We start from the raw sequence: 17,236 nt of genomic DNA on the forward strand, positions 1-17,236 counted from the left end.
CCCATCAGCTTCATTGGATGCCCTCAAATTCTAGTATTTTGGGAGAAAAAGAAAAAAATTGCCAGGTCTCTCCACCCCATCCATAATTTGATAAACCTCTATTATGTCCCCCGTCCCCCCCGGTCATCTCTTTTCTGAACTGAAAAGTCCCTGACTCTTCAGCCTTTCCTCCTAGGGAAGGTGCTACAACGCCCCAATCATCTTGGTTGCTTTCCTTTGTACTTTTTCCAGCTCTGCAATGTCCTTTTGGAGATACGGTGACCAGAACTGTACACAGTATTCCAAATGAGGCTGCACAATAGATCTATACAAGGGCGTTATGATGTCGGCCATTTTATTCTCAATACCTTTGCTAATAATCCCCAACAGAGAGTTTGCTTTTTTTCTCCGCTGCAGCAAACTGGGTTAACACTTTCATGAGCTATCCACTACAACCTAGAGCAGGGGTGGCCAAACTGCGGCTTGGGAGCCATATGCAGCTTTTTCACACATATTCTGTGGCTCAGTCTCATTTAATGTTAATAAAAAGCAAATTTACATATTTTTCAATAAAAAGCTGTGTAATATTTGTTAGTGTCTTGTGGCTCTCAAACATCTGATGTTTATTCTTTGTGGCTCTTATGTTAAGCAAGTTTGGCCACCCCTGACCTAGAGATCTTTTCCCCTCTCAGTCTCAGATCCCATTAGCCTAAAATTGAAGTTGGGATTTTTTATCCCAGTATGCATCACCTTACACTTACCAACACTGAACTTCACTCACCACATTGTCACCCACTCACCCAGTTTGTAGAGGTCCTCTGGAGCTCTTCACAGTCAGCCCTGGTTTTCATTGTCCTGAATGGTGTTATCTGCAAACTTGGCCGCTGCACTGCTCACCTCTAGTTCCAGATCATTCATGCATAAATTAAATATTACCGGCCCCAATACCGATCCTTGTGGGACCCTACTGCTTACTTCCCTCTATTGTCAGAACTGTCCATTGATTCCTACTCTTTGCTTCCTGCCATTTAACCAGCTTTTAATCCATAAGAAAACCCATCCTCTTATCCCATGACTGCTAACTTTACTCAGGAGTCTCTGGTGAGGTACCTTGTCAAAAGCCTTTTGAAAAACCAGATATATAATGTCTCGCGGTTCACCATTGTCTACATGCTTGTTCACTTTCTCAGATTAGATTACACAAATCTTTAGAGTTGACAATTCGTATTTTCGTCTTAACACATTATAACAAACAGTATGTATCCTTATCAATCCATTTGACGATCTAACCATTCGTATACCCTAAACCACCTTTTTCATAACATCTTTGGTCTTTATTTTGTAATACTAAACTCAAATTATCCATTTGTGCTAATTCAGTAAGTTTAGTTTTTAATTCCCCTTTTGTGGGAACTTTATCTGTCTTCCAATTTCTTGCCATCAAGATACGAGCCGCAGTTACTATATACGCTATCAAATATTTATCATGTTTTTTATATCCTCTCGGGATTATATTCAATAGATACAGTTCAGGCGAAAATTCGATCTCTATATTCAATATTTCCCAAATAATTTTTTGCACCATTTTCCAGAACTTACGTATTTTACAGCAGCTCCACCACATATGATAAAACGTCCCCACATTTTTTTTACATTTCCAACATCTGTTGGAAGCTTGAGGATAACATTTTGCAATTTTATCTGGGGACCAATACCATCTGTGATACATTTTATAGAAGTTTTATTTGTATGCAACAGCTCTCATAAACTTGGTGGAATGCCATATAGAATCCCATTGATCATCTTCTACCTGTTTGCCCATATCTTGCATCCATGATATCATAACTGATTTAACATTTTCATCCAGTTCATAGTCTTCCAACAAAAATCTATATAATTTTTGTATTAATTTATCACTGGATGACACCATATTTTATCCAGCTGATTGTTTGTATCTTCAAAACCCCTTATTTTGTCTTTACCATATCTATCTTGTAGAAGAGAGCACTCCCACCATGTTAGCAAGATTTGATGATCCTTCTTTAGTTTCTCTTCTGTTTTTAGTATGTCATTCTTTTCTAATAATATGTTATAACTGGCCGTTTTCTCCTTTACCAAAAGCGATGGTACTACAAAGGACTCTAACGGTGCTACCCATCTAGCAGTTTTCCTATAACATTTTTCTTTTATCTCATTCCAGACCTTGTTTAAAGCTCATCTTAATATATGCTGATTAAATATAGAATGCACTTTATCTTTGTTATACCAGATGTAAGAATGCCACCCCATGTATAAGTCGTGGCCTTCTAATGACAGTGTTCTACTATCTTCCAGGGTTATCCATTCCCTAACCCACATAAGCGCTGCCGCCTGTTAGTATAACTTCCAATTCGGTACATTCATTCCCCCTCTATCTTGTAGCACCTTCCACTTTATTCTAGATTTTTTAGGATGCCAAATAAACTTTCTCGTCAATTTATCTAATTCTGCTAGAAGTTTCAGATTTTTTAACACAGGGATATTTTGGGCTAAGAACAGGAATCTAGGGAGTATATTCATCTTTAATGTTGCTATTTTGTAGGCAATCCTCCAAGAGCTTACAGTAGCCCCTGTAAGAAGAGCTCTGTAAGCCCTTGGAGGATTGGCTACATTAGGGGTGTGTCACCCAGGAGTCGTTTCGTAGAAAAAGAGCTAGGGGAACTCATTAGCATAACTCATTAGCATATGCCACACCCCCTGGTGGACCTGCAAGGCCGGCAGGAGTGCGAGGAAGCCCCGCCAGGCAGGCAGGGGTGGGGAGAGGTGGGGAGGAAGCAACTTACCCTCCCTCTTCTCCTGCCTCCTCCTGGCTGAATGAGGGCTGGAAGCGGGGCGGCCGGAAGCAGGGAGCAGGGCTTCATCGTGTGCCCCACCCCCCGCACCTCACCCAGGGAAACTGTGATCCCCCACGTTCCCCCCCGAAATGACCTCTGGTGTCACCTAATATGCAAAGGAGTTCCTGCTACAAAAAGAGCCCTACATTTTTGTTTGATTAATCATATTATATTGTGCTGTATTTTTTTGCATTTTGTTTACTTCTATATGTTGGGATTATGGTGTCCTGGAAGGAAGAACCCTGCCTTCTGAGCCCCCACAGAGAGGACAGGCCTGCCAGAATCGAGGTATTTATTCTTGCGTGCTCATTGATCTAAAATGATTGCAATAGAAGCCATTGCATTTTTGCAAGGTTTCATTTTATTTGACATCTTTTATGAACAAGTTATGAAATATACTTCACAAATTGGAAATATTTACAGTTTCTTTTTAAATATTTACAGTTTCTTTACAGCAAGGCATTGTTCAAGTTTTGACATATGGCATCCTTAAAGCATTCTGTCTTTCAAAACAAAGACATCAGCGTGACTGCAGCATGCTCATAATTCATTCATTTGTCTCTGTGTCTGAAAGGCAAGACTTTCACTCCTACCATTGTGCAATCCGGCATTTGAACCCTCTCCGTTGTCATGTGTAGGCCAAGGGTTTCTAAAAATCATCAAGAGAGGAATAGTCCACAAAGTCCGTTTCAAGTAGTTCCAAAGAACTATGAAAAATTATTCAGACCCAAAAAATTTTTTTTAGGGAAGTGATAATTTCTGCTTATCTTCCAAATATGCAGTAAAATACATCTCCAGAATATGGAGGAGGAAATGCAAAGAACCAACTGAAAGGAGTGCCACCGTGCCGTTTTTAAAACTGTGAAATTGTTGCAGATCAAAGCAAAGATTCAATCCCATGCCTTCTTTCCAAGTTGTGGCATCTACATGTTTTCCCTATGAGGATTATCCTGAAAATAGTTGTCCCATGAACATAGTGAATCTTTCAGTATGCTCTTCCATTATAAATTAAATGTGGTCCTCCATTGCTCGTGTTGCCTGTCATTTCCTGTAAGAATTGAAATCACTGATTAAAATTAAATGGGATTTTGTGTCACTTTGATACATAGCTAATTACAAGTTTTAAGCAATGTAAGGTCTGCAGCCTGGATTCAGCTCATTGTTGCTTTCCTTTGAGAAATAGCCCCCATGCGCGCGCACACACACACACACACACAATAACCCCATGGCAGCAGTGTGGGGTTTAGTCATCTGCAGGGGAAAGCCTTGGCAAGTCTTTTACATTGCCCAGCATTAGGGGAAGGGTCTATATGTTTAGACACCTACACTATGATGTGATGCTGGTTATCATAAATGGCGATTGCATGAGAGCTCTAGAGGCAAACAAAATGAAAGTGTGTTACAAGAGCAGCAGAAGCTTCTGTACCAGTGCCAACCTTAGCTATTCCAGCATACAGGCAGAATGTTAAATTAGACCATCCCATACAGCCCTGCACCAGATCTGAAGGTTGGATGGCCTGTTAGGTGCTCTCAATGGCTTGTCAAGACTTATCAAGTCTTTCCTTGCATTCCTGTGTTTCTCACTGGAGCTTTTACTTGACTTTCTCCCTTCATGGTGGTTCTTATGCTGCGGATTCTCTCCAGGTTATGACAGGTTGCTGCTGCTCACCGACATGGATCTCACCCCAAAGTTGGGCTCTCATTCCCACTTCTGCTGGGATCCCTTCCCTGGTTGCTTCATGTCTCTACACAGCATCTGGCCCTCTGTTCCTCAACACCAGACAACACTTGAACACAGGCAGTACAGCTAATGAAAAGCCCTCACCCACCACAAGCCATTCTAGAAATGGTTTCCCTAAGCAACTCTTCCTTGCAAGTCTAGTCCTAGCCTTGCCATTTGAAATGTCTTGAGGAAGATATTTTGCATATGTTCTAATCATGAAAGAGATGGCAGTTCAGTTTCAACAGACACTTGTACCTTGGTCTCTGCTAGGATTTCCAGAAAAGGTGCCAGATAATGTCGATTGAAGGGGAGGTTTGGTGAAGAAGATACCTGTCTGCTGGGAAACAGAGTGAGATGTTGCTTATGAAAGCCAATATTATGCAGTCAAACAAACATTGGAGGAGGGCTAAAGAATTCTTTGGCCTCCCAAATCACTATCTCAGCTTACATTTTCCCATTTGTAAAATTGTAATCATAGAGCTTGTTTACATAATCAAAGAGAGAGATAACAGAGGGTGTAGCCATAGCTGGAAATTCAGGACTGTTACACAAAATTAGATATTTCCCCCCACCATTTCTAGTTCTAAGAATTCTACTGGAGTATTTTAGCCTGACACTCTTATGCTCTTCCTTGGGTCAGCTTCAGGTCACAATGATTTTGCTCTGCTCATGGGTACCAACTATGTTATAGTTCATCACCACACTAAGCCACAGGAAGGAAAATGGCTCTTGATAATCCAGATATTCATTCCCTTTCTTGTTTCAGCCTCAGGTATGCCTTCTCATTATTTAAACAAATCCAGGTTTGACGTGAGATTAAAATTTGTTATTTCATGATCAGATTATGTAAACAAACTCCTAATAGCCTACTTCACATGAATACTATGAAGATGGACAAATTAAGGATGGTAAGAAAAGTTCAATCTAACATTTAACCATAGTTTTACTGCCTTTGTCGGCTAGTGAGCAAAAAATTAAATTTTCAGATTGTTCTTATTAATCATTGGCATAAATGTAATTATTTGAATTGTACTCCCCATTCAGTTATTAATGTTTGTGGTCATTTCTTGAATTTTAATTGTTATTCATGACACTATAGCCATAGTTTATGCACCAAGATCAGAGAATTCCTTTCCTCTATGTTTTCCTCCAGTGGAGCAAGGGGAAGGGAATCCTTGGATCTAACCAGTGTGCCTAAGGCATGAAAGAGCTAATAAAGAAGGTGTAACTTTAGATCATGGGCACATCCAACAGAGACCATCTGGATGCTTACAACCTGGAGCAATATTTTAACTGAAGAACAAACTTCCAGACGTTAGCACCTCATTGTGTAGAGTTTTAAACGCTATTCACAAATGAAGAATTCTGGGGTGTGCTCAAATCATCGACCAAGATCTGATTATGTATTTGTCTGAAAAGCAGAACTATTTAGGGTGACAACATAAAAACATCGTCACTCCCAACTAGCATTCAGCCTACCTGGGAGGCAACTCTGGTGTCGGGGGAACCACCGGGCAGCTGGGCAGGTCGGTTATTTCAATCCCCCTCAATCTCTAATATAAATATAACAGTTATAAATAACCAGAAACAAAGAACCAGAAACATATGTATATGCATGATGCTACATCAGTATCAAAACATATAAAGAGGACTTTGTTGTAAGCTAAGGATTTAGCAATACGTCTGTCCTGGACTGAACTTTGTCAGATTGTGAGAAGACTGGGACCAGATGCTTCAATGATCCCACTGCTTACAGACATCCCACATTCAAATCTGCCATGTCAGGAAAGAAATGTCGTTAGAATCTTCTCCCTGAAAAGCTAATATATTTAGGGGATGCAGGGAAGGCATTCAACCCTTTTGAATCCCCACTAGCCCTGTGTATTTTTAAAAAATTGTCTAATGAACCCCCCTCACAAAAATGTCCGATGTGTTACTATCATTAATGCAAATAGGAAAACGAACCCCAGATATGTCTTAATACATATTACCATGCTCTGGCTTCTATGCATGTGGTGTACCTCTGCCTGCCCTTTTATGGGTGCAAAAACGCAAACCTCAGTAGATGTTCTACTGTGCTGCCTGCCTTTCTTAGGCTGCGTTCACACGGGCAGTTTAATCCACTGTTGCCCCACCTCAAATTAAGCCAGGTTATTTTGTGGCAGAGAATCCTGACCAGACTCACCCATTTTAGCACGCTTCAATGCCGTTTTACCCCTCCTTGCATGACCAGATGACAGAAACCGGGGAGTCAGCCCGTCAGCCATTTTTTTTTTAAGTTTGCCCTTAGGAGCATGCCCAGAAGCACTCAGTATGCTGGGATATGGAGTTCATGGGGCTGTCGGCCATTTTCTTTTCAAATTAAGTCCACAGAGCAATCGCACAAGTGGTGAAGAGACTGCTGGGAAATGGAGTCCACTGCTATCCTCCCTCTAATCTTTTCCGTTTACCCCTTCCCCAAACAATATTAAAAAGCTGCAGAAAAAAGGGGTGTCTTTCTTTAAGAATTTTTCAAATGAAAATGAGGTTTTGAGCGCCCCCCCCCCGGGGGGGAGAGGTGCATATATACAGTCATGCGATCCTCGCTAACTGGGGGGGGGGATGGTGGCCGGAAAGCAAGAGCTCAGTGAGACCTGCCTGACTGCTTGGCTGCGCAACAGAGTGACAAGACGACAGGAAATCCATTTTTGAAGTGGCTCAGACCAACAGAACCTGACTTTATCGGGTATCAAAGAAACACGGGGCAAGGGGAGGGGGGAATGGAACTCAGATGACTCAGGCATGACAGACAGATGTTGCTGTCTGATCGTGCACTTTAAATCCATAAGGGAACAGCAAGGGGAACGGATCAAATTGCCTGTGTCAATGCAGCCTTAGGGTGACAAATGAAAGCCACTATCTGGTTGTCTGTTCTCCTGACTGCCTTCTTGGAGTTCCAGATGCATCCCTCTATTCACAGTGTAACTGTGCCTGCTTTCTTAGAGAGGGCTAGACATTTGTTTGCTAAAAAAAATTATATACCACAACCTTTCTAAAAGCCAGGAAAGGGCAGAGACTGATGCACAACCTCCAGGAGGCCATTCCAGAAATAGGGAGCAGCTGCAGGAAGACCTGATTTTTTTTCCAAGAAGAGATCCAACTAGCCTTGAGAAATGGGCACTTATCAGGGTATGATGTGCAGACTGAAAGGGGTGCATGAGCTCATACATGGTGAGCCAGCCCTTCAGATATGAGGGTCCTAAATTGTGAAGAGTTTCAAGGTGAGCATCTTGGACTGAACCTAGAAACAAATCAGTAGGCAATGCAATTGCTTTAACACAAGGCCTCATGTTCCTGTTGGCTGAACGAACCCAGTAAGTTAGTGAAATATAGAGCAGGATGGCATCAGCATATTGATGACTCCTGATTATCTCACTGAGCTGCCCATAATAGATGTTAAACAACATGGGTATATAGCTTTGCAGAACACTACATTTAATAGGCCATGCAACTGATTCTGTGTCTCTGATGGAAGTATTCTTTGTTTAAAAGACCAAAACTATTGGATTGCTGTATCTACACTCCCACTTTCCCATCAATGTGATAGAATGGAATGAGCCTTCACATCAGAAGCAGCCAAAAGATCTAATTGGGTCTAATAGGATCAGTAGCAAAAATATGCCGACCCATGCAGAAGTATTCAGGCAAATTTGACACTGTCCTATAACTGGCTGATTTATCCTTTGCCAGACATGGCTTTTTCAATAAAGGCCTCACTACTATCTCTTTAATGGGGTCTGAGAACATTTCCTTCCAGCAGAGACGTATTAATGATCCTAACCATGGTAAAGTGAATATTTTCCTGGCAAGGTTGAATGAGACAGAAAGGGTAAGGATTTGTTTGACAGGTGATGGTCTTACTCCCACTAGTAAGAAGCTGTAATTGCCTATCAAACAGGGACACTTTCACCAACTTAGTTCCTGAGAGCTTCAACTCAATTTTGTCATTAAAAGACAATCACTGTGTTAAAAAATTGAGCCTTTCTTCTATGGCTGTGATTTGGCAGTGAAAGATTAATTTGGTGAGAGATTTGATCCCTGAGCATTTCACCCAATCCCGATGGCAAGTATGAAGTTACAGGTTTTGTATGTGTTTCCTTTTAAAATCTGTCTCCCATTAAAATCAGTGGGGAGAAATGAATGAATGTAATGGTTATATAAAATTCTAAAAAAACAAAATGTATGGAAGCAAGATGAAATGATCCAAAAATGGAAAACAACAGATATTGCCTACCCCTTATTCCTCTGCTTGCAGTATGAAGCTGTACAATCCAGCAATAGATAACACTGCTGATTGTGTCACTTGACTTTCTGTATAATTTGAATCTGTGAATAAGTCCCTGATTTGCAAACAGTTTTGCAGAGGACAGAAAGGAATTTAATATTTTCATGCAATGAGGCATATTGAGAAAGGCCCATTAATTAAACGGCCTTTCCTTCTTTATGAAGCTCTATATTTAGTGGCAAAGCGCTTAGAGAAGTTATACAATGGAACAATGCAGACAATGGATGTATTTTGTTGAAATGGGTGTACTGCAAAAAGATACAGTTCCTAAAAATAGCTTTCTATAACAGAATGGAACATATACAGCAGAGCAGTATTTCATTTCCCTGTTATATCTGAAAATTGAATCCCCCAACTGCCACTGGAATATATTAGAACACTTGAGTTGTTTGGGGAGAAACACAACAAATCAGGAAATATTCCCAACTTACCTTGTCAGCCATTTCATGGGAGTGATGCAGTGAATGCTCTCTTTCTGAAAACATTCGCCTTTGCTCATAGCTGGCAAGCCGGCAAGTGAGCCATGAAGAAAGGGTGCAGCCCCCAATCCCAATGCATGCCAGGGACATGGATGTAACATGCAATGAATAGAGAGCCGAGGATTTCTTGGTCAGTGCGCGAAGGAACTGAAAGTTTAATATTCCTCCAATGAGTCCACAGATACAGCAGGCTGAGAAAAGGATCATCTGGGAGGAGATAAGAAAGATTGCATTTGCACAAGGTTATCATCTGGAGGAGAAATGACAGAGATGTTGAACATGTATGAACAATGTTTTAAAAGGTGATGCTAAGCATTATGTTGAATTATCAGCTACTTTGTTCACCTGGTCACAACAGCAGGCCACCACAGAAGGATCACTGTAGCTTGGTCATTTGGGCAGATACCTGTAGTGACCAGCCCAAGGCTGATTCATACATGAAGTTCTAAATATGGTGTAGTCCTCTCCCATAATTGTATCACCCAAGATTCCAAATAGGTGTTTGGTTTGGTCCGTATAATTATGGACTCACCAAGCTTGCTAACATATATTGAATGGGATTGTTTCAATGGTGGAAGTAATTAAGGACAGATCCTTTGTTGTGGGGGGAGGCTACCAATTAAAAACTATGTGATGATTGGTGGAAGGTGAAGGCAAAGTGTGGTCAAGTTGCCTTCATTAGAATAGGCTATTTGGGAAGAGGATGTGTCATTTATTTATTTTTATTTATTATTTTCAATTTGTATTTATTTATTATTTTCAGTTTGTAGCCAGAGAACTGGCTTGTTTGTGTGGTTTTCATACTTCTGGTCCCACAAGGATAGGAAGAGTTCAGTCTACACTCCCCACCATTCCACATGGCCAGAATGGATTATGACAGGACCAGTGTAGACTGCGTAGACTGCCCTATCCATTTTCTGAACCCACTGTGGGGTATGCTAGGGCAAAACGTACACCCTACCCCACTGTGAAGATAAATAGTGATGATCCAGCACTAAAGAGTTCAAAATGCTCAACAGTTTGCATTTCACCCACCCTGATATGTATTGCAAGTCATGTGAAAACTTACGACAAGTCCTGATTTTTTCTTGGCACACAGTATTCCACATGCTCCACAAAGCAGAAACTGTAAAGAGAAGAGTAATTATTTTATAGCTAAAGGTCTGGATCAATAGGTAAAGCCCTGCTATATATTAAAGCAATGCAAGCAATAACAGAATTGTTCATTGTTTCAAAGATGTCTGTATCTGGATTATAAAGTTACTCTTTCAAGGGAAAGCAATTTATTCTATACTGTGTAATTAAGGGAACACAAAGAGGGCATTTTAGTAACCTTGTTACTAGCTATTGCCTCATTTCAGAAGTAGATTCCTTTGGTAGTCCATTCCTGAGTATGTATGAAATGCTAAATATTAACCATTCTAGAGCATTTATTCTCATTTGCAGTCAAATTATCTTTGTCTGTCTATCCTGGCCTTCCTCCAGACAGCTCAGAATGCCATACATAGTTCTCCTCTCCCGTAATAAGGCATTTGAAACTCAGTGACTTGGTCCAGACTTGGGAAAGGCACCAATGACAATTATTGTCATGAAGTAGTTGTAGTAATATAAAAAAGTCAACTGAATGCAACATTTCAGAATCCAAAACATTCAATGATAAAATTAAAATTCCAAAACTAGGCATTCAAATCTCAATAGGAAGTCTGTCTTCCTTTGCATATTTTGTGTGTTTTGAACAATTGAACCACATCAAATCCACATATCACATCCATGTAAAACTCCCCCCCTCCCAAGTGCTTACACTTGAAGATCGGATTTCATCAAATGCCCCCACTTAAAACTGGGGAGATTCAACATAGCTCATTCTTTTCTAAAATGTTTGGTTCTATTTAAAGTATAACCAATCCCAAACACGGAAAATTTAGATAAACTCCAAGTGGTTATCTATCAGCTCAAATTCCAGGACAATATCAAAGCTGATGGTTTACCCAGATCAGTTTTGTGTACTTCAACCACGTCCATGGACACTAGTCCACACATCTGAGCATTTCCCAAAGCACAGAAACTATACCTGAAAGAAAGAGTAGTTTATTTTCCCCCAGGGGTACCATCTTCCTTTCTGATAAATATAGTAACTGTGCAGCACTGATTCATGCAGTGAGTTAAAATCATGTGCAGTGAGGTGCAGTTTGGAAACTGAAATTTATGATGAATTTTTGGATGAATGGCAGTAGATTCATATCTGCTCTTTCATACAGTCACCCATAAATTCATGCAATCACCTCATACTCATAATAATTTCTCAGTTGTCTCCCAAACCGTGCAACATTTATAAATTAACCCAAAAATAGACCCCAGGGAAGTCAGGCTTGGGCAGAAATAATGTAATTGTGATAATCCTGTGCAAATATCCCAAACACAGAATGTTGAATAGGATGTAGTCTGCCTAAGCAGTCTTGGTGGGATTGGCACTGAGGGTCTTCAGAGCAAGTACGTTATATATATTTTCTGTTGATCTTCTGTTATGATGATTGTTCACATAAAAACTGAAGCAGTTCCTTCTTCAAGATTTATATCTCCCGAACAATTCATGCAGTCTTGGTAAAACAAGCTAAATAATTTAGTTTTATCCTTTGATGGAAACAAACATGCTATTATAGAACATATTATTAAGTATGTACCCAGCAGTCTCACATAATACAGCAAAGGGGGGGGGGTTCCCTGATTAATTTAAGGCAGAAAAATGGGGGCTGCAATGTCCCCAAAGTGCTCCTCTTCCTCTTTGCAGAACTACCAGAGGGCTTGGTGGAACAAACCCACAGCTGCTGCTATTTCCTTAGGGGTTGTAGCAGGCCCAGTGGATAGAGATCCCATACCAGGTGTAGTTGCCAGAAAAGCACAGCAACAGACATTAACAATCACTGGGAGGGGGCATCTCTTGTCCCACAGCCAGCTTCTCCCCAGCCATTTTTCTTCTGCTGGAGGTAATTTCTGATTTGTGAGCTCATCCATGAGAAAATAGCAGGGAGTGAGCTATTTCAGAGGAGTGGAGGTGGACCAAATACTTGCCCCTTGCACCCATGCTGCATTTTGAATCTCCACCTGTACACATGCTTCATAGTGAATTGGTGGTAAACCAGTTCTGACATACTGGGTTTGTTTGTTTGTTTGTTTGTTGATACCCTGCTTTTCTCTCCAATGGAATCCCAAAACAGCATACACTTTACACTCCCCTCTTTCATTTTATCCTCAGAATAGCAACGCTGTGAGGTAGACCGGGCTAAAAGAAAGTGCCTGGTCCAAGGTCACCCAGCAAGCTTCCATGGCATAGTGGTGTTTTGAACCTGGGTTTCCCAGATCCTTGTCTGACCACTAGCTGGTACAATTCCCTCCCACCCTGTCTGTGTCAATGTCACCTCTAGTCTGGTGTAGTGAGAGCCACTGAGAGCCAGTTTGGTGTAGTGGTTAGGAGCGCGAACTCTAATCTGGGAGAACCGGGTTTGATTGCCCACTCTTCCACATGCAGTTGCTGATGTAACCTTGGGTCGATCACAAGTTCTCTTAGATCTGTTCTTTCAAGGGCAGTTCTTGAAGGAGCTCTCTCTCTCTGCCCCACCTACCTCACAGGGTGACTGTTGTGGGGAGGGGAAGGGGAAGGGATTGCAAACTGCTCTGAGACTCCTTCAGGTAGTGAATCCAATCTCTTCTCTCTCTCATTTGGTCCTAAGACACAATTTTTCTCAGATGGATATGTTCCCCTTCAATTCCCTTTCCAAATCTAGCTCATTTATTGTTTGAATTGAGTCAAGGTGCCCCCCCCCATTTCATCACTCGGTTTGCAATCTGGGAATGTTGTGGCCTTGTGATTTTCTGATCGTGGGGGGGGGGAGGGTTGAACAGGGGAGAATCTTGGTCTATATGTCATTTTGAAACAGACGCTGTCAGTTGGGGTACAAGAAGCATTGCCCATTTGCTATTTTAGCTTCATGTTAATGCCTTGCAGCCAATATTTGGCCCTGTGATATCAAAACAGGGTAAGGCAATGCCTGTCACTCTTACTGTGGCGTCCTTTGGTTAAGAAACAGAGACAGAATATGATGCTGGATAGCAGAAGAAATCACAGGCTTTGCCTCCAGGAGGGTAAGAAGAGTGAAGAAATGTACCAAAAAAACCCGGGTGTTCATGAAAGGACTTCCTGAAAGCCCCTATTTCAGGCCAAATACGTTTACCTGCAAGGTACGTATTATCCCTTCCTTTTCTGTAAAACTTTATAAAAAGCTGGTTAGCCAGACAGAATTCACACTGCACAAAAATCATTTCCCAGCACTCCATTAAGTGGAACCAATGAAAAAATAGTAATTGTAAAGTGGAATACTTGACATGGCCTGACCTGGATAGCCCAGGGTAAGAACATAAAAGAAGCCATGTTGGATCAGGCCAATGGGCCATCCAGTCCAACACTGTGTCACACAGTGGCCAAAACCCAGGTGCCATCAGGAGGTAGCCAGATCTTGTCAGATCACAGAAGCTAAGCAGGGTTGGCCCTGGCTAGCATTTGGATGGGTGACCTCCAAGGAATACCAGGGTCGTGATGCAGAGGCAGGCAATGGCAAACCACCTCTGAATGTCTCTTGCCTTGAAAACCCTACATGGTCACCATAAATCAGGTGTGACTTGATGGCACTTACCACCGCTACGTGACATGCTTTGGCAAGGGATTTCCTCTATCCAGGGTTGGAGAGCACTTGCTACAAAAACTCAGTGCGGCTAAGCAGGTCTTGGTCTTGTGAGTTAAAACCCCCCAAAACTTAAACATTGCACTGTAAATGTCAATCCTGATAAATGTTTAAAGTCAGATTCCGGTTACTTAGGTGGGACTAAGAACCAAACTGCTTGTGATGTTTAGGATCTATGATTGGTGATTCAGGATTTAACCACAAAAATCAGCAGTTTGGGGAGGGGTGATATGGATTGGACAGCAGGCCTAGTAAAGGGATGGTTAATTCTTCCCCTATTTTCCTGAATTAAAATGCCCCCTCCCCAGATCCCCATACAGATATTCAGATAGCCATATTGTGCCTATCTTTTCCCCACCTGGGGCTTAAAGTAGCCTGGCACACCTTTGTTGATTCAGGAAATGGTACTGAAGGGGGAGGGAAGAGTCAATCCCTCCTACAGTGCCTTCGCCCTGGTCCATATCCCCCCCCCATGCAGCTGCTTTTTGTGACTATTACATACTAGAGTCAAATCATGGATTCCGCAACATCATGTGTAGGTTGTCGCTGAGTCCTATTGGATGTCGTGAAATTTACTTATGAGTAAACAAGCACAGGATCTGGCTGCAAGTAGTTGATATTAAAGAAATTTCTAGGAAAGACATTGAGGACTGTGTGCTTATTGACAGCATGTCCAGAAGGAGATACAGGAGCATGCCACCAGCCTGTCTTTTGCATAATTTGTACAAATGTTATATACCTGCAGACTGAAAATGTAGGCTCTGTGTGCATGATCAGAGAGTCTTATTGCACAACTGGAGCTCTGTAAGATGCATTTTATATGTGTCAAATTTATTTTGCAAAAACCTTGAATGTATCCCTAGGGGATAGGGAAGGGAATGGTGGGTACAGTCCCACTGTACATCCGTGCAACTGCTAATGTGTACAGGCACAGTGAGAGCTAACTGGGGACTGAGTGTGAATGATGTAAGCATAGCAGGTCAGTCACCTGGGACTACGCCATGGGAAAGTAGTCACCATGCGTCTGCAGCCAGATTTTGACAAGATCAGCTTTGTCTGAACCTTATTCTACAGAAAGGAAACTGATGAGAGGCAAATTCAGAGAATGAAAATTGGCTGCTTCTGTCTTGACTGTTACCATAAATGAAAATAGGGCTCGCTCTCTCTGTCTCTGTCTGTCTGTCTGTCTGTCTGTCTGTCTGTCTGTCTGTCTCTCTCTCTCTCTCTCTCTCTCTCTCAACTAATTTCAGAAATGAGTCATCAGACATTTCTGTGGAAGTGACAGAAATGCCAATCTGCCAAGTTAACAGTTCTGTTGGTGCCCTTGGCTTTATTCACCATCTTATTCATTGTTAATCAATTTCGCATTGTCCCTATACACCTACACACATGCAGCTACCTTATACTGAGTCAGGCCATCAAGGTCAATGTCATCTACTCTGACAGGCAGCAGACCTCAGGCGGAAGTCTTTTCGTCACCTACCACCTGCTCCTTTTAATTAGAGATGCCAGGGACTGAACCTGGAGCCCTCTGCATGCCAAGCAGATGCTCTACCTTTGAGCCATCCTTCCACTCCTAAACTAGTTTTCTATTTGTTTTTGGTAAATGGCTTACATAAGGACTCCACTATAGGCCCAGATTGCAGTAGGAGCAGTATAGTAATAGACTGGGTAGTCAAAAATTTACCAATGAGGATCCAACCAAATAGCACCCATTCATAAATATGGGGGATGCTCCATTTCTGGACACATTCTTTCAGGCATTTTAGAGCATGCCTTGCTGACAAGTATTCTAAAGCCTTGATCTCTGGTTTAATTTCTCAGGCTGTGGGAGCAACAGTTAGGGGCATGGTTCTCAGCAGGTGTCAGGGATATTCTCCATCCACCAAGACTGATCATTCTGATTGCAATACTGTGTAGACCATTAGTATTTCCCACCAATCATTGCACCATTGCAAATTTTATATTAGCACGGGTTGGCAGTTCAGAATGTGTTGGGGAGTGGGATGGACAGAAGCTATGGTTTTCTCCTCCCTTCATGATAGCTAAGTGGTGCCAGCCAGCCATACTGGAGTGGCCGGAGTTAAATGTTTCACTTCTGCAGCGATGAAATTCCCTGCATTGAAATTTTTAAAACTGTGCGTTATGTGAAATTTTCTGCAGTAGATTTTTCCTCACCAGCTGCAAACCTGAGGTTTTCTCCTTCTTAGTCCACATTTTCAGAACTCAATAAAACTGGGGATTCTGAAAACGTGGGGTAAGAAAGAGAACACTTTGGGTTTGCGCCCGGTGAGGAAAAACCTACTGTGAAAAAATTCACAAAACGTACAGTTTTTAAAATGTCAAAATGGTCTTGTATTGTATTCACTTGGAGCAAGTAGGAAAAGCTGCCAAAACGGGGGAGCAGAGTATTTGTGCACTCTGGAATTACTACCCCAGCAACAGGCAGCCCACAAAGGGGATTTAATTGTTTCTAAAATATATACTGCCACACTTATATACTACACTAATCAAATAAGACATCATATCCCCCCAATAGGAAAAAAAACCCCACAGAGATGAGATGTGTCAGTGATGAGGAATGATCATATCATTTCATTACGTGAGAGAACACAATGGATTCAAAGATTCAAGACTGGAAGCCTTTCAATCCATAAATGAACTAAGGGACTCCACCTTTTCTCAAATACTCTCGGGGGGGGGGGGGGGGGAGAAGGACAGGCAGCCCTTTCTGTTCACGTGTTAAAGGTAAGAGGGAAGAAGTATATGCTTACACTAGTCTTGCATCTTGTCCCCCATCCTAACCATCCCCACCCTACATCTTGTTCCAGGGTTTGAAGCAGCTCCCCCCTCCAACTTGCACCAATATGGAAAATCAGCCAGGCTGAGAGAAAGGTATTGAATGAAACATAGTGCAGCTTGGTACAATGGAGGGGAGGGAATTAATCAATGTCCATCGACATGCTCCTCCTACTCTGCCTCTAGAACCTAGCCTGTCTCATGATAATCTCAGAAAAGTCTGTTCTCACATTAATTCACTTCTGTGTGTACCTGCTCTGTAAATAAGAACTTTTACTAGTCAATAAAATGGGAACAGTGAGGGAAACAGTCTCACAAGCCCC

At 41.8% G+C, this 17,236-nt stretch overlaps 1 protein-coding gene across 1 annotated transcript in view; it reads right to left on the bottom strand.

Moving 5' to 3' along the window:
• Window positions 1-3,837: 3,837 nt before the first annotated feature.
• TMEM196 (transmembrane protein 196) overlaps window positions 3,838-17,236 on the bottom strand; it is a 21,695-nt gene continuing 8,296 nt past the window's right edge. The window contains exons 2-4 of the mRNA XM_015426128.1: window positions 10,448-10,504; window positions 9,331-9,585; window positions 3,838-3,900 (exon numbers count right to left, since the gene is read on the bottom strand). Coding sequence (XP_015281614.1) covers window positions 3,838-3,900; window positions 9,331-9,585; window positions 10,448-10,504 — 375 coding nt within the window. The remainder of the gene's footprint in view (window positions 3,901-9,330; window positions 9,586-10,447; window positions 10,505-17,236) is intronic.

This window comes from Gekko japonicus, unplaced genomic scaffold (genome assembly GCF_001447785.1).
Source record: "Gekko japonicus isolate JY-2015 unplaced genomic scaffold, Gekko_japonicus_V1.1 scaffold77, whole genome shotgun sequence".
Lineage (NCBI taxonomy): Eukaryota > Metazoa > Chordata > Lepidosauria > Squamata > Gekkonidae > Gekko > Gekko japonicus.